Source organism: Cyrtonyx montezumae, unplaced genomic scaffold (genome assembly GCF_038088225.1).
Source record: "Cyrtonyx montezumae isolate F1298 unplaced genomic scaffold, pur_monq_1.0 scaffold_16, whole genome shotgun sequence".
In the NCBI taxonomy this organism is placed as follows: Eukaryota; Metazoa; Chordata; class Aves; order Galliformes; family Odontophoridae; genus Cyrtonyx; species Cyrtonyx montezumae.
Window position 1 is genome coordinate 12,188,210 of NW_027071892.1, and position 20,394 is coordinate 12,208,603.

General features: G+C 43.2%; 1 protein-coding gene across 2 annotated transcripts in view; it reads left to right on the plus strand.

Annotated features, from left to right (window-relative positions):
- Positions 1 to 928: 928 nt before the first annotated feature.
- Positions 929 to 20,394, plus strand: part of CARD11 (caspase recruitment domain family member 11) — a 40,016-nt gene continuing 20,550 nt past the window's right edge. The window contains exons 1-3 of one of the 2 annotated variants that reach the window (XM_065732891.1): positions 929 to 1,259; positions 19,208 to 19,420; positions 20,016 to 20,153. In XM_065732891.1, the coding sequence (XP_065588963.1) occupies positions 1,247 to 1,259; positions 19,208 to 19,420; positions 20,016 to 20,153 (364 nt within the window). In that variant the 5' untranslated portion in view covers positions 929 to 1,246. The remainder of the gene's footprint in view (positions 1,260 to 19,207; positions 19,421 to 20,015; positions 20,154 to 20,394) is intronic. The other variant, XM_065732890.1, reaches the window with a different exon arrangement.

The following is a 20,394-nucleotide window of genomic DNA, read 5'->3' on the forward strand; positions in this document are numbered from 1 at the left end:
AGTCTAACAACTATTTTTCCTCACTCTCTCACTCCATTGCTTTCATCATGCCTTTTTCCATTCCCACATTCCTTAATTATCAATCATCTTTCCCTTATGCTCATTCCTCCTAGCATTTCTCTTTTTTTTAATCTGCTTCTAAAAGGAGATAATAACATACACATGCACGTATATACACAGTTGTTTTCTTCCAGCCATGTTCACCCTCACACCTTGGTGCTCTTTGGTGTGACTGTGGAGGAAGGCTCCCAGCCAGTCAGCCTTCTCAGTTGGACCCAAATGTTGGATTTGCCCACGTGTAGCCTTCAGCCCATGGTCCAGCATTAAAGCTGTACCAGCTGTATGTCAGCAGATAGACTTCCTTTGGAAAATATGTTGTTTTACAGTGTCATTCAACTGTAACATTCTAATGCTTGAATTACATTTTGCTGACTCCCTTTTAGCGTAGCGACAGCATCTGTTAATTAAAAAAAAAAAAAAACAACCCTATTTTCTTCAAAAACTTTTGGAAAACACACCACTGATCCTGTCTGGAACTGTTTCAATTGAAACTCACTTCTGTTCAGTCCTTTTCCTTTCTCAGTGTGCGCTGAGAGGCGAGGTCTGCTGCTCTGTGGTTGGAGGCATAGCCTCAGGTTGGCTGGCACCCAGCATCTCCTCTTCTGCCCTGGGAAATGTGCTAGGGGAGCTCCTGATGCAGGGAGCTCAAGGCAGGCAGTGCAGACAGCCTCTTTTTTGCTCTGAGCCATCCGTTGGAGGCTGCTGCCTGCAGTGCCCACTGCTCTTCCTGGGGAAGGGGCAGCAGTGCCTCGTCATTTGCTTACCGTGGTTCTTCTTCAGGGCTCTGCTGTCACCTGCGTGCAGAGTCATTTGCAAACAGGCTGTATCACTGGGGAGCAGAAATGTGTTTTTTTAAAACCCTGAGCAGATTTATACTCTGGTTTCCTGTCAGATCTTTGCATTTTCCTTCTCCGCCCCGCCCAGCCCCTGACACACTTTTTCTCACTTTCTGTTGCTCTGCACTCATTCTGACACCAGTGCACTTGCTTCCTTTATTCCCGATTCTCCCCAAACTTTCAGCGCCTCAGGGGGCAGGAGGACTTTTGGTCCTTGTGTTTCTTTCACTTTTTAACAGCTGCAGACCACAAAGAACCTCTCTGGGACTCCTGGACGGACAGAGTCACGTGCATGGAGGCAACATAGGGACTTCATCCTGCAGCAGCTGCACCGAGACACCCGCTCACTCATGAGCACCCAAGGTAAGGACAACATCTGCCTGGGGCAGCAATTAATTGCCACAAATTCCACTTTCACCTTTTTTTCTGCTTTCGTTTCTGAGATTATGTTTCTCTGAGAAGGATTGTGGCCGCCCGTCCTGTCCTCAGCAGCACGAAGGTCCCTGCAGATCCCCGGGGTGATGGGTGGTGGTAAGGACAGTGTGCACTGAAAAGGAGGTGCAGAGGGGGGAGCTGAAAGGGCTGCTTGTCAGCACTGGTCTCCAGTCTTTTTTTCCTCTTTTAATTAGCTCTTCTCACTTTCTTTATTCCTTTCTTTATTCTTTTCTGAACTCTGAAGTTTATCTTACCTTTTTCACCGTTTTCTTTTGCCTGTTTTTCATCAGCTATATTTTTCTGTGTGACAAATGTTCCACTTGTTCCATTCTTTCCCTCCCCTCCACCTTCTTCTTGCCCATGCAACAGACTGTACGTCCTCCCCCATGTTCTCAATCTCTCTCCTTCCCCCCATGATTTCCTTCTCTCTCTCATGTTCCCCTTTCCTGCTCTCTCTGTGCAAACAGCATGCATTGCTATCCTGCACCGTTGGCTTTGCATGCACAGTGTTGGTGCCTGTCTGCTGATCCGTCCTCATGCATACACACTGCTTTCCTCTCTGCCCCTTTGCTCGTGTACATAATCAGAATTTGCACATTTGCAGATTTGGAGGTGCATCCCGAAATACCAGACGTGCACACTTGCATCGCCTCCCTCCAATTCTCAGACTCGTGCTGAGTGATTCACAACAAATAACCTCTGTCATCCTGTCTCTGTTTCTTTCTGTCTCACCAATAGAATTTTCTAACACCTATAACACACCATAGCTTCCTTTCCACTCTGACTTTGTTTTTTCTCTCTCTGCTTTTTGTATCATCCCACTCCTTCCGAAGCCCTTACCCCAACCCTCCACCAGGTTTCTCTATCTGCTTTTAAGCTGCGTTCACACTGGGAGGAAAAGCTGAAGCAGATGGTCTTACTCTGCTGCCTCAGCATCCCCCCGAGACTTCGTAGGGAAACCAGAGGAAGTATTGCTGTCTCTCAGCTCCTCTTTCCTTTGCAGAATAGGCAGCTGAGAGCAGAGTAACAGCTTTGAGAAGCTCTTAAAGCTTCTGGTCTGACGATGAGGTCATTCTTGTCCCATTGAATCCCATGGGATTTCAGATCTTCGGGAGAGAGGTTCCCTGCTGTAATGCTGCGTGTCATGCTACAGCATGATCATTCCCAGGATCATTTCTCAGATACCAGAAGCTGCCAAGATCAGGTTAAAATCTGCATCCGGGGACAGTATTTGCTATGACTGCTTGTTTAAGTTTGTAAGCTTTGAACCAGATATGACAAAGAAGTAAAATTTTTTGATGAAGTTTTTTTAGCTTCACCTTCTTAAGCAGTGCTATTGAGACTGAAGATTTATTTCTAGGGATGTTCTGGTTTGGGCTTTTGGGGACTGAATAAGGATCACTTATTAAACTCAGCTGAATTAATAGGAGAATTATGATGTGAGAAAATTCTCTTAGCAATCTATCCTGCTCTCTGAAATTGTCTATCTCCTTATGAGTGAAAGAAGCTTAAACTGTATGTTTGCAATTATAATACATACTTTTTGATTCAGAACTAGCAAACTGTGGCCTTTGAGCTGTGAGCATTCTCTTTTGAATACTGAAGCAATTACATTGAAATATCTTTGTCTTTTGCATCTGCCAAAATGTCTGCAAGCCTGGAACGACACAATAGGATATGTTATTGTCATTCATAGAAGTTTTGTATGACTCTGTACTCTGTAACAACTTGTCTTGTGATATGAAAAGTTCTTGTGCTCCTTTTAGTCATTCTGTTAAACACAGAGGATAATCTTGTGCTTTGTTTTTTCAGTACCCTGTGTCCCCAAAACTATTTGGGGGGGAATTTAAGTTGTTGGTTTTTTTTTGTTTTTTTTTTTGCAAGGCCTTTATATTTCCCTGAAACTAATTGGTCAAGATTAACATCTCTCTTTCTTTCTCTCTTCCTCCTTTTCTCTTCCCCTTACCACTCACCGTCATAGTTTGCTATGGGTTGAGTTAAAAATGGACTTGGTCAAAACGGAGTGGTGACATCTGCAAGTGGCTCTGGAGCCAGATTTTTTATCCTTGTTTCTTGGGGCAGGTATCCAGCAGAAGAGAAATTTCAAATGAAAAGAGTGCTGAAACTTTCAGCCACACCCGGCGAACCCTTATACTGGGAGGGGCACCCCAGACATTCAGAACCACAGGTTTGACTCCCTCTTATTTGCAAATAGTTACTTCTGATGAGAGAGAACCCTGAATTAAGAGAGAAAATAAACTTTCAGCATGAGAAGAGAATCATTTGAGTGCACGCATCTCTGACAAAATTAAATGCAGCTTGAACCTTAGCTAAAGGTACATCCCAGATAGTTGGGATATGCTATAAAAAAAGTCTGAATGTTTTATCCTATTGCTCAGGAAGACTTTTAATGAGATACATGGCATGATTACTCGCAGAGGATGAAACATATAGAGATCTGCATTCCTCCCAATATTATGTCTATGTTATTGTGAGAGGACTATCTACTCACTTTTTATCAGGTATCTCAATTCTCTTTGATATTGAAATGCATGTTTCACGAAATACACGTTTCACTCAGATGTGGCTGTTAAGGTGGTGGTGGAATGATGTTCAACTGATGGTGGAATGTGGCCTATGGCAGCTCTCTTTGTAAGCAGCCCCCATAGCAACCTCAACTTAAAAGAGCACGGAGTGCAGACCCAGTCCTTGTGACTTTCCAACTGAAGGGTAAAACCCTTCCCTCATCAAGTGCAGTGGACTTTTGTCAGCAGTGTGGGAGAGACGTGGTTTTTGCTTCAGCTGTTTATCACTGCTCTCTGTAGAATTTGCATTCTTGGAATGTTGTTTCACTTTGCTGAGAATAGAGTATCTGCAGTGAATCTGCAATTCCTTTTTTTTTTTTCAGAACAAATGATGGGCTTTTCTCAAGTATATGTGTAGCAAGATTCTCTACTCCCTTCCCCCAAGTTCTCTGTTAAGTGCTGCCTTCACCCTCCAGATGGGGTCAGCTATTTAATGGCAACGAACATTTTCAGGAAGGTAACCTTTCTGCTTGTGATTTGTTCAAGGACTTTGGAATTATAATGGTTACTGTCAAAAGAGCATAATTGGTCTCTGTGGCACACATCCAACAATAGGAGCTTCTTTCTCTCAGCTGCAGTCAGGTTCTGTCCCAGTATTACCCTCTCACTTTTGCTCCTGTCAGGCACAAGGAGAGCACGGTGCCAGTCTGCTCGGTGTGCCATTGGATGTGCAGGAGACCTGCTGTCTGCCCATCCGTGTCCCCCCTGTGGGTGGCAGTGGGTTGCTCCTTGGCTGGAGGTTTTCACACTGACTTTAGTTGAACAGAAACGTTTTCTCTGAACTTTGATTTTGAACACCTCTTGTCCTTCAAGCTCTTCTCCTGGAGAGTTGGGCTCTGGGGAGGGTGACAGTCTGTGAGTACAGTACTGCATGTTTGTAGATCTGCAGTTAGAAGTGTACAAGTGGTACGGTCTTTGGGCTCTGTTATATAAAAAGCAAACAAAGACTTCTTCACAGCTCATAAAAATGCATGATCCCTAGCACTGAAAGCTGACAAAGTGTTGTGCATTGTCTGCTGTCACGTGTAGTGAAGGGAATATTCTTGTTCCTTTAGTCCCGAAAAACCTATTTCATCCTCTGCACTGGATGGAGCATTGCTTCCTAATGCTGTCTGCTTCAGTGAATCTCTTTAGCAACTCAACAGGAAAGAGGAATTTGTCAAATCTCACTGGGTATCTATCAGAAATGTCAAACTAAATGCTCTTACATTCTGGTTTTGTCAAAAGGGTAAATGTATATACAGCTGTGTATGTGATATTATTGGTAGTAATTGTTACCTCGGTGAATTTGCCTGTGTAAAGCAGCACCCTATGGTACTGACAGATATTTTTGTTCTGATCCCAGAGGCCAGTTTGGCCTTACACAGAGATACTTGTTATTTGCCCAAATCTGATAAGTCTGCCCTGTTTGTGGCAGCTGAGGGGAGGAACTACAGCTGCATCGTGGCCATGGGATCCCCAGCATCTCCTGGTGCTGTGTCTGCAGGCACAGCTCTGCTGGCAAACCCAGGCACTGAGTGGTGAGCATAGCACAGCTGCCTAGATAAAGTGGGATTGGGGCTTTTTCCACATGAATGCAGAAAAAAAGCTGAATGCTAGCAGGGCATATATGGTTACACACGTTAGCACAATAGGAAGTTCTTCCAGGATTCAAAACACCAATAAAAGAAACTTTCATGTTTCCCTCTGAACCCCAGCTCCTGAGCAAACTGGGAGTACACCTGAAGGTTGCATCAAATGCACCTCCCTTCTGATCCGTAGTGCAGCTGCTGATTGAGTCTTTTCTTCTTAAACTTCAACCAAGATGATTACATTGATAAGATCATTTGGAGGCTTTTGGCTTTTGCCATCCCAGTTAAACTACTGGGCTGGTCATCATTCACTGTCCATTACCAGTCTGTTGGATAAAGTCTGTGTGTAAAATGTTTCCTTCCTCGTCACAGCTTTGCATGGATTGTCTCCATGTTCCCTCTCTTGTAGCAGAAAAGTCCCACTGTGGCAGCTGCTGCCCACATCTCTGTTTCTGGGCTTCTTCCATTGAGTAGTTGCTACTCTGCATTTGTTGTAGTTGGGGAGATCATCAAACTCATTTCACTAATCCCTTGCACTGAAGGAAAATATAAAATTCCATAAACTTTTTTCCATCTTCTTTGCCACTGAGAGCTGATTTTTTTCTTGGGGGTGGGGGGGGGGAAGGTCTTTAAAATAATCTTCTCTGTCACTATTCAGGTAGTTTCATTCACAGTTCCTGCCAAAACAGGACCCAATGCATCTGAATATTGATTTGCTTAAGAATATTTTTTTGTTTTTCATCCTTCCAGTCGTACATTCCTGTATTTTCAGCTGCACTTAGCAGGAAGACCTAAAACTAACATGCTTTATTATAGAAGATTTAATTTCCTTCTGTCTTTCATTCTCTAGTTTTAGCAATTTAAACTGTGAAAGCTTTCAGTACAGTATGAAACAAACAAACAAAAAGTATTTAAATCCTTATGTTCAGTCAGGAAGGATTGTGTTTTTTTTCTGCTTTAGTTTTAGGGGGAAAAAAAAAGTAAAGGAGTATTACATTTCCTTTGAGGATGGAAACACTGAATCAGTTTCTTTTTAACCTGAAATTGTGTGGTTTGAAGGAAAAATGATACTTCTCGGGCGTTTTCTAATGGAGCGTTGCAATGCAGAAAGGTGTTTTTGTGACTTGCCTGTATCCATAGTGAGAGCAGCATCCGTTCTGCCATGCTGAATGCTGCTGACAGTAGCACTGTCTCTGAAGCACTGGGCAACCAGGGCTGTGAGCCTGGCAGAGCGGTGCCTGGCTCTGTGGGTGCTGCAAGAGCTGTATGACAACACATCGAAGTGCTGCCTTTGGCCTCCTGTGGCTGCTCTTGCACCCCTGTTGAGCTCGCTTGACCCACTCTGTTAGACGTGCATCCTTAATTCCATATCTATTAGTGGGAGCGTAGGCTCTTCTCCATTGTTAACACTTCTGAAAATAGGATGTAGGTAAATTGGGCTGTTATGTCAATGTTACTATGATTTTCAATATGTTTTAAAAGACCCCCAAAAATCTGAGTACTGGAAATTGCAATTCAGCAACTGAAGTCTTTCCTTGTAACTTGTCTTTACTTTCCTTGCGACTAATAGTTACTGCTGCTGTGATGTAGTCTTAATTGACTGCATCATATTACAGTACTCTGAGGCTGGAAACAGTGGTGAAGTATCAAAGCAAGTTTCCTGAAGCACACAGATGTAAGAAGGCAAGTTAGTAATGGAGAGCCAGGAGTGAAGGAAGACACTGGAGGTTTGTATGCTTGTATCTAACCTTTAACGGTACTTAGCTTGGAATGTTTTGTTATGCAGGAGCCTCTGTTGTGTTTTCCTACAACTGGTAATATTTTGCACTTCTTGTGTGTGCCCACTGCTGCCACAGCCATATCGGGGTGTAGTTACAGCTCAAATGGATGCTGTAATGCAGCCCTCCCTCAGGGCAGCCGTGCTGCAGAGAAGAATCAAAACGAAGAGCTCTGAGAGGGGTTTACAGAAGGTAGTTTTCAAAGCACCTAACTTATTCAGTGCCAATAGAAGGCAGCAAAAGCTGTGTATTAATCACTTTCACTTGTTGAATACCTGAACATTCCCTTCTGCCTTTGGTAGCTCCATTTCACTGTCCCTGGTGCAGCAGTCCTCCTACTCATAGCTTCCTTGGTTCTGAGCTGTCAGGGTTACTGGGATAGAAAGGGTTAATTCTAGGGGAGGGAAGTGGTCAGGACGTCAAAATAGGGTAGGTGCTTCTCCTTCCATATTTTCACTTTCTGAGAGCCAGATCTTTTCCTGTTATGTGCAAGCAGGAAGGTGAGCACAGGGTCTCAGAAATGAACCATTCTTTAAGAGACTTCTTGCTGCTTTTCATCAGAACTTAAATAGTCCTGTGCTCCTGCTCAGGGACCTGCTGGTGAGAGGTGGAGGCCGATACCTGAGGTCCAGCAGGATGGCTGGCTACAGAAGCTGCAGTCTGTGCACTCCTTTTTGGCCCTCTAGATACGTGAGTGTCATTTAGCTGCTCTGCCCACCTATCTTTACAGTGGTCTGAAAACACTGCTCTACTCACTGGGAGCGGCCCTGAAATCTGAAGAGAACTTGTAAAGCATTGTGTGATCCTCGAGAGAAAATTAGTCAGAGCATCTGAGAAAGCTTCCCTGCCCCTGAGCCGCTCTTGCTTCACAATATTGAACACTGCTTGATATATAACCTCTGCTTCCCATTACTGATAACAAAGAGGGGCTGCTGGATTTGTCACACTGCAGAGCAGTCAGTTGTTAGGACATTGCAACCTCATTCTTGGGTGTTTTGAGCTTTCAGGGGAACATTCAAGAATTAAACAGTGGTCCACCCAAAAGCAACCGTGAGCAGCACTGTAATAAAGTCCTTTTTACCCCAGAGGACGGTGTCATTGACAGCAACCAAGGACGTGCCTACACCGTCACTCCGGAAGCTTTACAAGCAATCCAGAAGTCATTAATGATTACTCTCGCTCAGGACAGGTCCTGCAAATGCTTCCTCCCACACCAATATGCTGTGAACGATCGCAGTGTGAGAACACAGAGAAAGTTTTGTGGTTCCTGCCATTCGCCAGCCCTCTCTGAGCTCTCCCACGGTGCTCGCCCACTTCTCTCCGTGTCTTCTCTTCCGTGACTGCTTTATGTGCTCACTCTCTGTAGTGCCTGCATGGCAGGAGCAGAAGAACCCCCCTCCCTCATTCCCTTCCCCTCAAATAAGTGTCTGTGCAGGGAAATGCCACTGTCATAAGGCAGTGTGGGCAAAGACACCTTGCTCTTGTCCTTCACCAACTCCAGTGAGAAGATGCCAAAGATGTAGTGTAGAATCATTCCTATGATTCTCAGTTGAGAGGACGTCACCCAGTAATGGGAGCATCAGTGCTCGTGGCCAGGACAGTCCTTCTAGGAGTGCTAATAATAAAAAGGCAAGTTTCCTGCTTTAAAGGGGCTTTTAAAATCCTCCGCATGCTTCCTTTAAAACAATTCCTTTAATCTTTCTGAATGTTTGCAGTACCCTGGAGAATGATATGAATTTTCTTCTCAGGTGATGAGTGTGTTGCTTGTAGAGGATTTGAAACACTTATTGACCTGTTTATTTTATGACAACCTTGCTTCTGCTCCTAATCCAGAGTGAGCCTTATCTGTTGTTGGTTTTGATTTTATATTGTGCTTTATCAAGCTAGAGTAATTTCTGCTGTAGAAGAGAGAATGGCCTTATCATCAAAGAAGGAAACCTGTGAGCAGGGCACACAGCTCCAAACAGAGCTGTAACCTGATGGAGAGAAGCAGGAGTTAAACTGGCTCCTGCACTGCAATTGTTTTGGGTTACGCTTGAGGTTCCATCACTGTGCCTGGTACCTCAGCCTCGTCTTCCACAGTGGCTTCGTTAGCAATGAGATGCTAATTAAATTTCATATTTATGATTAGAAAATAAAACCATTGGACCTTTTAAAAATAGATTTTTATGAGTTTTGGCTCAGTCAGCTGAGTCAGCAGAATGGAGTCTGCAAGGCTGAACGTCGCAGCTTTGGGGAAAAAAAAGATAAATAGAGCAAATAACGATAGGAGAGTCCAATCTAAAAACTCATATAGTTTCTACCCTGTATTAATTTTCAAGCATAGGGAAAATAATTTTATTTTTGTTCCTCCTGGAATAAATATTTCCAGTCATGCAGAAAAAAAAAATCCTTTACTTTGTCTCAGAAGGATCAAAGCTTAAAATTTCAGCTAATTCTCAAAATCTCAGTTGTAGTTGGAGACAAAATGTAGGAAAAAATCGATCCATTGGCAGCAGCATTTGCCATCATCTGTTAACTAGCAAAATATGTCATGGATTTAAAGGAGATGGAATTAGCATGACACAGCATCAGCCCGCTCCCTGTGGAGCACATACTGCTGGAGTGTTTGCACTGCACCATGAGCCAGAACTACCTGAATGCTGCTGTTGACCAGATTTATAGGTGCTATGGAGTGTGGTTTCAGAGGTAAGAATTAGCACCTCACGAAGATTTAAAGGCCTTTTGTTTTTCAAATACTTTGCATTGAAAGAATGCTGCAATTAAGAAAAGAGTTTTTGAAAGAGCTCAGCATCAATTTAGGAGGGCTTAGCACTCAGCAGCTCTGTGACTCATAACACCAATCTATCCCACACTCTGAAGCAAGCCGTGCAAAAATCTGGCCATTTATTTTAATGCCTAAATTCCACCTCCGCTCTTTGAAAATCTGACCCTAATTACAAGTTGTGCCCTTGAGTAGGAATGAGAAATAGGAGAAATCAACCCTGAGGAAGCAGAGCCATTCACTACTGCTCATACTGCGTGTAACCTTGCTGCTTATAGACAACACCACATTTAAAGCAAATGCTTTTCTGCTCAGTGCTGCTCGCTTGTGATGCTTTAAGCTACCAGGTACGGTTAATGCAGATAGCATATGAGGAATTGTTATGCTGCAAGGCATAAATTGGGAGCATGTGAGGGGGGGAAAAAAGCTTCTACTGACTGAGTGTGTTGTGATGCTGTACCACTCCTTGTATCGAGATGCCTCTTCTCTTAAGGACTGGGATTCAGGTTACTGTTGTCCTGCAAATCTTGCTTTTGTAATACTGCTCATAATTGCTGTTCTGCAGCAGCTGCCCATGCTTAAAGACTGGGATGCTCACCGATGGAGTGCAATTTTGGAATCAGTTCACAGTTTCTTCTTTCAGAAATACTTATTTCCACAGTCAGCAGAGAACCCAATAGAACACGTCCCCTCCTGGTGCTCCTCATGTGGGCTCCTTCTGAAGGACCACAACTCAGGTGAAGAGGCAGTCAAATTTTTTGTTATTTTTGTACTTTCCTACTTGATTCTTTTCCCTCAGTTTCCTGATGGGAACAGAGTTTGGAGTCTTCCTATGGTAAGTGAATTCTTTGAGGTCAGTTTTCCACACCAAAGGTTCAGAGTATTTTATTCTGTATCATCAGAGCAACAGACTCAGTTATTGATAAAGCAACAGAAAATACTTAATCCTTCCTTGCAATGTGTTGGAAGTAGGAAATACCACAGAATTACCAAGTGTTTGGTGTTGTCTCTTCCCCAGGACAGCAAGCCAAGGTGGCAGAGAAGCCACCACTTACAGAAATGGAGTCCATTCCCACTTAAGAAGAATCAGGCAGCTTTAAATTGCTACAGAAGTGAACTAAAGGAGCTCTCCTACAGGATGCAGAGTGAATTGTCTCTGTTTTTCAGAGGTTGCTTTCCTACTCTCTGCTGCATTCCTTGCAGGGCAGGTGCTCTGCTGAGCACCACTGAGCCCAGCAGCACGGTGTCCTGCACCTCCTGCTGCATCCCAGGCGTGCGGCTCTCAGCCAGGACAGAGCTTCCCCTAAGTCTTCCCTCCACGATGTTTGCCCGAGCTGAAAGTTGCCCACAGCCTCTGCTTAGAAGAAAAGAGAAGTCAGGCAGCCCCCAGCACTGTTCTGTCTGCTATATATAGACAGCAAGTTTGAGAGAGAGGATGGTGGGTGTATGTTTCCGGAGCTACGTGGTGCAGTCCATCTACACCAGTGCAAGAAAGGTGGGGACACGGAGCAAGAAGAGGTGACTGGAAAGCCTAAGTGGGAAAAATCTGTTCATGAACCACATGCTAACATTTCCATGTGAAAGGAGAATTTTGATTTTAAAATAGTGAGCTCCTTTGATTCCCAGTGAGGTTCTGTCCTTTCTCAGCTTCACTGATTTGATCTGTTGTATACTTTTTCTTGCAATATGGGGCACCCACTTTGCGTCTTTGTGCTCTGCTGGCTTGCTTCTTCATGCAGCAAATTAGCATGTGCAAGGGAGCAGCCTGTTCTTTGCATTTGTTCTGTTTCAAATAGTTGCAAAGAATTGGTAGTAAGCAACTAAGAGCTAAAGGAGCTTGTGTAGAGCTGCTACACTTTTGCATAGTGCACTTGAGATAGTTAAGAGATTCACGTTCTCATCCTACTCAGTATATGCTGCTGTTATAATACAGCAAACAGTTGGCAGGTGGTTTATTTTCCTAGCGTTTGGGGTAGCCTCATGGGGTTGATCTTTGTAAGGGCTTATGACAGCTTTGTATTTGTTCATTCTTCAAATTTTCCAATTTCTCTTTTCCTGTTTTGTGCAATTAGTTGTACTAATGGACGTGTTAATAACACTGATGAGAACCAGGCTGTTTCTGGTAGGGTTATGAGAGTTTCATATGCTTGTATCAGCTAATGAATCACTGACCTTACTGAGTTCTTACATAGCTCAGTCTATACAAATTGCTTACGAGTACTGGCTCTCTGAACCAAAGAACGTGCTGCCTGTTGTAAAGTGAGCACACATTTACTGGGACCTAACCTACAATCATCAAATACATCTGAATGTTTGGCTAAGTTGAATTTTGAATTCAGGATTCCAGGTCCAATGGCAGGAAGGCTCCTAATCCCACTCTCCTACCTGCTTGCCCCCAGTTGTGCCTCCTCCTCAAACACTGAAAATCTCATTAGCAGTTGTAAAAACAGAGGGAGTTAATTTCAAAGAAAAAGAATTAACCTGAGACCCTGTAATCAATTCTGAAGCATTTCTTGGACCAGCATTCTCATGAGCCCTTCACAGCCTGGGGATGACAGCTTCTTTTTTAGGTCTTTGCTTTTAGCACACATTAGTTGGAAGGAAACGCTCCTGTCAGTAGTTAATGTTGCACTCAAGAAAGAAAGGCCAGACATATAAACATATTTGTAGTGCGTTAGCCCAGTGATTTCTGCTGTCCTCATCGTCACGCATAACGGAATGGAGAATGTGTAGATTAAAGCTTTTATTAAATGTTGGGCTTTCAGTTCTCCACTGCTACTTTGCAAATCCTTTTAAATAGGTGCACTAAATCCCTGTGGTAAATTATTTATGAAAATTATTGTGCTGTTTTCTTGATTTGCATACCCAGAACTAGCACTAATTTCTGGTATATAAGGGCCGGTGACAGGGCCTTCCCTGCTATTCCCTTTGCTTTACACCCCACGTTCCTTCTCTTTGCCTTTACTAAGGCTTTTCCCATTCTCATTTCTGTCTCATTTTTGTTCTTCACTTTCAGTCAGTTGATTTCCCCTTTCTTTGACTTTTTCCTGCTCCCTTTTTTGTATTTCTGTTTCACTTCTCACCATTCTTTCAACCCTAAATCTCGCCTTTCTCCTCCAAGATTGTTGCGCCATTTCTCATTGCTCTCCTGTCTCATTTCTCGTTTACTGTCACTAACATTATCACTTAATAACACTAGTGTTAACAGTTTATGAAAACTAGTTGTCAGACTCATAAATAATATAGAAGAGTAGTCTGATACTGAGACCAGTAGAGCACCATGAAGGGACAAATCTCTCGGTTGACTGCAGAGGGAATCCAATCAACAACTGGTTGGAAACCAAATTTTACATGGGATTCTGAGGTAGAAGTTTAAAACGGTGGCATGAAGAAGTTCTGAACAGACCGATTTCTTTACCGCTCACCAGAGTGGAGCTAAATTTCTAAATTAACTTGGATGTCTAATGCCGGTTGGTGAGATGAGTCCAGCCTCTGTCTCTGCTCATAAATTTACACCTCTGTCAGTGGTTCTTAGGGGGTACAGTGCTAAGGGAGCTAGGAACATCTTCCCTGCGTAGAAAACAGTGACACACACAAAAATGATGGAGTTGTCCAAACATGATAGCTACATTTCTTTAAGTGATTTGTAGAGGCGGATTTTTCCATTTTCTTTGTTTATTATTGGTAATATATACTTTACAGCCAATCTGATTGGATCTGGCATGTTCAGAGTAATGCAATCTGCTTTCGGTTTGCTACTGAGACAAAATTAGTCATTTCCTTCCTGTGTGATAACATGGTAAGAGCTCCTGAGTTCTAAACTGGCAGACCTGAGAAGGACGTAGACTTTCAATATTTTCACCAGATGGAGAGCAAAACTGTAAAGCACACATCTCTGCCTTTTATGAATCACAGATCACTACAGGATCCTAATAAGTATTTTTAGACTGATTAAGATCTTTCATAACAATATTTTGTTGTGCAGAACAGCATTCTTAATGTGCAAACAGTTTTTTCCTCCAGAAACTGATGGGTACATTATAGTGTTTTGTGTGCAGTTGCAAAAGCAGACAAAAAGCTACATGCAGGAAGTGTGGAATTCAATGCAAGTGTTATTAAGGTATTAAGCAATATTATCCTGCAATTCTGAGAAACTGGTTTGTCTTCGTTGTATACGTTGTTTTCTGGTTTTGGTGATAATAAGCAAACCATTGGGTGTACTGAATTAACAACACCTACAATTGTTCCTTGCTTTATCTGTGCACATTCCTTTTTTGCTGAGATAGTGTTAAATGGATCTGTTCTTAGTAGAGTAACTAAAGGGAAAGGAAGAGGTAATTAAAGAGAGCTCCTGTAGTATTAATTCTTCTGGCCCCTTCTGCAAGGAGAGGAATAGTGATTAGAGACATCTCTCTGATTTATTCTATTGCTTTTTTTTTTTTTTTTCAGAGAGCAGAGATGCTGAAAGAATAACATTATAGAATTCTTTATTTCTTTTTCTCTGGCCTGGTTGTTCTTGAGATAATAATTACGAAAATCAGGGGAATTTTCTTTCCCTTTTATATTTGTAAAAGCAGGATGAACATGCCTTCGGAGCCCTTGGACAAAGTTAGGAGGTTGTCTTGGTCCTCTCTGCTATTTAGAAAGTGGGAGTAATGTTTATGACTGTTGCTGTTATCTGGCTTCACTGGAGAGATCCAAGTTTACCTCACTGCAGTGATTTCGAGTTTTGTACATTGTATGTAACAGGAAGATTGACTCAATGGGAGTGGACAGAAAATATTTGTACTAAAGTAATCCTACTTTGAGTTTGAATCTTCCTGATCTTCTCCTACTTCAGTGTTCTTGTTTGATATATATTTATTCAATATTTTTCTTTTATATTTTACTGTAGCTGTGGCATTCGGTAGGCTGGATGAATCTTCCATCCAAAAAAGAAGCTCTGATATATACACAGTAGTTCTTTCCATGTCCAACCACTGTGACCTGAAAGAGAAATACAGCCCTGCTGACTTCAGAAAGTGTTCTTGGGCCAACAAAACTTGAAGTAATAAAACCATGCTAATAATTAATGTCTTGCAATCTTAGTGGGTCCAGGTGTTTTGCAGTTGCTGATGAATGAGTCCTGCCAGGTGGGCACACTGAGAATCTGCACTTTATATTCCTTCTGCTTCAAAGACAAGTTGAGAATTTGTCTCCTCTCATTTAGGGGGTTCAGATTTAGGCACCTGTGTGGAGAACACCTTGCAAGCATAGGCATGCAAATTGTCATCTTAATCCGTGTTTAAGCCTTTGAAAAGTGGTTTTCAGTACCATAGAACATACAGCACTGAAGCCAGTATAATTGGAAATGGCTGGTATTGAGCATTTCAGGGAGGCAGTAGTGCAAACAGAGCTCTCCTGTCTCCTTAAGCAAAGGAATTTAAGTTCCTTATCACACTTAAAACTGTGGCTTTCCTCTAAAATTAAAAATAGCTCTAAATCCCTTTGTGGTTTTGTGGTTCTCTGATATTGCAAATCTGCATCTATCCGTACAGGCAGCTTTTGAGAAAATCAGCCTGTTGTAATACGTTATCATCTGAGATGCTGGACGAACTTGAGGGAGAAAGGCTGTACCCCATGAAGTCTAAAGATAGGCACAGAAAAAAAGATGTCATGCAAATACCCTCAAAATGTTGAGGGTAACATGCATGGCTTCAAAACACTTTTTTCCATCTTTACATTTGCTTTAAAGTATGCTAATTTATACAAAATCCTTTCCTGTTTTGTATACGCATGCTTAACATTTAAGATAAACAAGTCTTTGTTCGTACTAACATACCATTTTAAAGATTGCTGTTGTGGTTTCTCTTCAAATACTGCAATTCTGTCAACATCTGTGACAAATGCAGAAGTCCAAAGCATTTGAACAGTTCACCCCTTCCAAAGCAAACTTTCTCCTACTTTCCAGTATAGGACAGAAGCCACTTTTTTTCTGTATCTCATAAGAAGTGTGTCAAGAAACCAGCAATACCAGCTGAAGCTTGCTTTTGCAGTCTGCTCCAGTACCAGCTGACAAGCTGCCAGGAATTTGCAGCAAAGGATGCAAATAATGAAGCAACGGAAGGGTTAATTTCTGCACCAACGTGAAATTAATCAGAAAAATGAAGCCGTGTATCAGCTTTGATGGGGAGAACTTTACAGAAACCCAGGTTCTGAAGCCTGGAGGCTTTATTCCCTTGATCGGTGAAGGGTGTCACTGACATATGAAAGCATGGAGCAGGAGTGAGAACAGAGAACAGCTTTAATGGCAAGGTGATCTGTTCAGTTGGAAAGTATAAGAAAAAATAGCAAACAGAGGAAGACTCATTTGTGTGTAACAGCCATGAGAAGGATAGTCCCCGAGAGAGCAAAGGAGATGAGGGGAGTAAAATGTTTCGTTCATCGTAAAAAGGGATTCTCTTTTATTTGTCTGCATCTGCAGAGGCCTTTGAAATAGATGGGACTGGCTGAGATGATTACTGGATGAAGATCTCCTGCAGTTAAAAGCTATGCTGTGTACTAACTACTGAAAGGAGCAGCAGGAGAGCAATTTTTTTAACTGCTGTGGCAATTCTTATTTCTTTTTGGCTAATGCCTGCTGAAGAACAGCCCAAGTCTGTGCCTTCACACCTCTGATTTGCGAAGGACAATGCAGTCTTCTGATATATCACAACTTGTGAATATGTTAGGTTACAATTCAAGAGGTGCTGGAGTCAGAAACGAGGTAAGGATAGCAACGAGCAGATGAAACAACTGATCACACAGTGGAAAGCATTTTAAGTCTGCCTTTTTATCTTATAAATGAGAACAACTTTTGTGCAGGATCATCACAGCAAGGAAGCGGGGAGCAAGGTCCTTCAGAAACCTGCGGAACAGATGTGCTGCCGAAAATCTTTTAAAATGGAATCCCCCAATGCAATCCTTTAGTAGTTTCCCACTGAGTTTCAGTTGTCACACCTGATTTTGTACAGCAGAACAACACTTCAACCCATCACAAGCATTTTATTCCTTATTCAGTGTTATATTATTTACTAAATCAAAGAACGATGTGGTTCCTACGCAGGGTGCTGGGTTAGTATCACCCATTGGTTTCTGTTGCCTCTGGAAAAGCTGCAAAAGACAGAGGGGTTACCTGAGGTCTGTACTCCATCTGGGCAAGAAACCACAACGAAAAATAATAGTATATATCTCTTATGCCCATACATGAGGGATAATTTGTTGAAGATATTTTCCTTGCCATGTAAGAAATGTATTCACGTTGAGAATTATGCTGATGAGTGAACTTTTCTTTGAATCGTTTCAATCCCTCACTAATATCCTAAGGGAACCACTGACAGAGAGCGTAATAAGTTCTGGTTCAGTGCAGCAGGCTGTGGGATATTTTGCATTTTACAAAATTCAGGCAAGTGCTCCTGAGGAGCACCTGGGAGCTTACCGGAACACTTCCCAAAGACAAAGCCTGCAAGGCACTGTTGTTGAGCTGTGATAGCTGCAGCTTTGAGCTGACAGACATGCTGCAGGACTGTGTGCTCCGCTGCCTTCTCTCAAAAGTTCAGCTTTCCCAGCTGGGCATTGTGTGTTATACTGGTGATTCTGGGTGGCAGTGGGCAGCACAGCTCTTCGTTCCTCTGGGGCAAGCTATCGCTTCTGGCCCCGCTGACGGCAGCCACAGAGCTGCTGTCTGTGGGTGGTTGGCAGAGCAGACTCTGAGCACGTGATTCCTGGGATATGGGATGAATTCTGGAGTACAGGAGAGAACAAAACAGGCGGTTCTCCCTCACCTGTCTGTGTTATGAGGAACCCATTCCATTTACTGGGAGATTCTGAAGCCCAGCCTGGAAATTTGGATGCAATGGTTCGGCCTTTGAAAGGGCTAAAATGCTTTTTTGTAGGACTGCTCTGCATCCGACTGAGACAGAACACTGACAGATGCAATATCTTGCAGATTAGCACCTGCTTTTTTTTCTCTTTCCAGAATGAGGAGTTCATAGCCCCTGGCTGTACAGAATAGCTGGTTCTGCCCGGTGTAGTGCAGCACACTCTGCAGTTCCTACAGGCAGAAGCCAAGGAAAATGGGACACATTGGAGAGGGCTCTTCTGGTCCTAGAAAAACTAGGCCTTGCTTTTGTGCTCTTTAGTTACTGATTACCAGCAAAGCCTCATAAAGCACAGCTCCGTCTCTTATGGCCAGGGAACAGCATGTTGTTTTGTACCATGGCCTCTGATGGGCTGAAAGAACTCTTGGAACAGAAACTGAACTGCTCATGCCACCTGCATTGCAAGAGCTTGGAAAAGCAAGAATGCAAAACTAGGACTTGTTTCCAGAGCTTGACATTTATCACAAATTTAAGAGGGAAAGATTTTTACAGCTTCTCTACTATTGACTTAACTTTAGTACAAGGTTTTTCACCTCATTGCCTGTCTTGTAACCTTCTCTAATGAGGTGGTTACAAATTAGGAGCTGGCAGGAAATTGCTTAGCAAGCACCAAGAGGCCGTGTGATAACTTTTTCATGAGTCAAGAGTATTTTCAGATCAGAGTGACACCGTGCAGAGAGGGCCAGGCCTGAGCTCACAGGTGCCTGCGTTCAGTCCCACGTCAGTCAGTCCGTACACAGCTACAGAGGACAGACATACAGAACTACTCACCTGGGAGTTAACTCTCACTGAGGAGCATTTTCACGAGTTGGGTCATCACGTGTATGCAGGAAAATTGCACATTCCAATCAGTGCGGCTGAGAGGAACAGAGGAGGTAAGAGTGGCATAATCAGGTGCCTGCAGCAACTGTTTGTCTCTGCTCTGTGTTCTGTGTGTTCATACCCTTCCTTGCATTGCACTTTGTCCTTTACCATTGCTTCTATTATAGAGAGGGACTCTGACTTGAAGAGACCTTTGAGGTCTTAGCAAAGCTACAGATTCATCACTTGAAAGCAATATGCAATAGTTCATAGGCTCGAGACAGCACTTCTCTGAACTGTCACTTTCCAGATGAGCTGTGAGCAGGCTGCACTTCAGTTCAAGCAGTTTCAATATAGGGCAAACTCAGCATTAGAAGTGATTTTAAGCTCATCCGATGTGACATGGAAGCACCAAAAAAAGTAACAGGATATAAACCGCCCAGTTTGATGCTCATTTGCCAATTGTTTCCCTTGTTAAGGAGGAGAGCCAGAGATGGATGACTGCCTGGAGACACTGAAAGATGAGGAGGAAGCTTTGTGGGAGAATGTCGAGTGCAACCGGCACATGCTGAGCCGCTACATCAATCCGGCCAAGCTGACCCCGTACCTGAGGCAGTGCAAAGTAATCGATGAGCAGGACGAAGATGAGGTGCTTAACTCGCTCATGCTGCCCTCCAAAATTAACCGAGCAGGTAATTATTTTATGAATGGCTACATCTGTATCCCTGTCTGAACTGCGTTACTTTGCTGAGTCTGGAGGGAACCCATGTCGAGTTACTGATTATCAAGCAGAAACCCTATATCCTATTTATGAGAGGTTTGATGAAAAGGGGTGGAATCTGCTGCTGGTATTTTGGTAGTAATGCCTCTTGCCAGTGCTGTGCAGGCCGGAGCTCGTGAGGTTCGTATTCCCATCACAACCTTGGCAGACATTTCTGTTCGCATAAGCAGTGGCCACTGGTGTTCCAAGAGCAAGATCTCCACTGCCTTGTGGTGCTTTGTGGTTTGTTGCTATGGGGTCTGCCATCCCAGCACATCAGTGCTCCTGGGGGTGGCTGCACTCGGGCAGGCATCATTTGGAATTTCTGCTCCCCAGGGAAATTTTCGTGCACACTTCTATAATAATGATCTGCACAAACATACGTGGCATCACTTCATGAGTTCAGTTCCACAGTGCATTGCTGTGGCAGAGATGAACCCTAAGCAGGTCTGACTTCAGGGGTACAATACTTATGCTTCTCGCAGTGCTGTTATGTCACCTCTCTGTTCTCTCTGGGTTGTACTTAGGGAGGCTGCTGGACATTCTTCACACCAAGGGCCAGAGGGGCTACGTGGTTTTCTTGGAGAGCTTGGAGTTTTACTACCCTGAACTTTACAAACTGGTGACAGGGAAGGAACCCACACGGAGGTTTTCCACTATTGTCGGTGAGTAGGATCAGTTCTGAAGCCTGCTGAAATGAGAACTATCTTGAAGACTGGCTTTGTATTTCAGGCAAGAACTGAAAATGAAATTTAGTCTGCCATTAGCATTTTGCAGCTTTTCAATCCCCTTCAATGCACAAGGAGAGAGAAATAGGGGAAGCATAAAGGAAAGGAACGTTCCAGTTGTCTGGATGGGACTGAAGAGCTTCAGATGGAATGAAAGCCACTACAGGAGGTCTCAGCA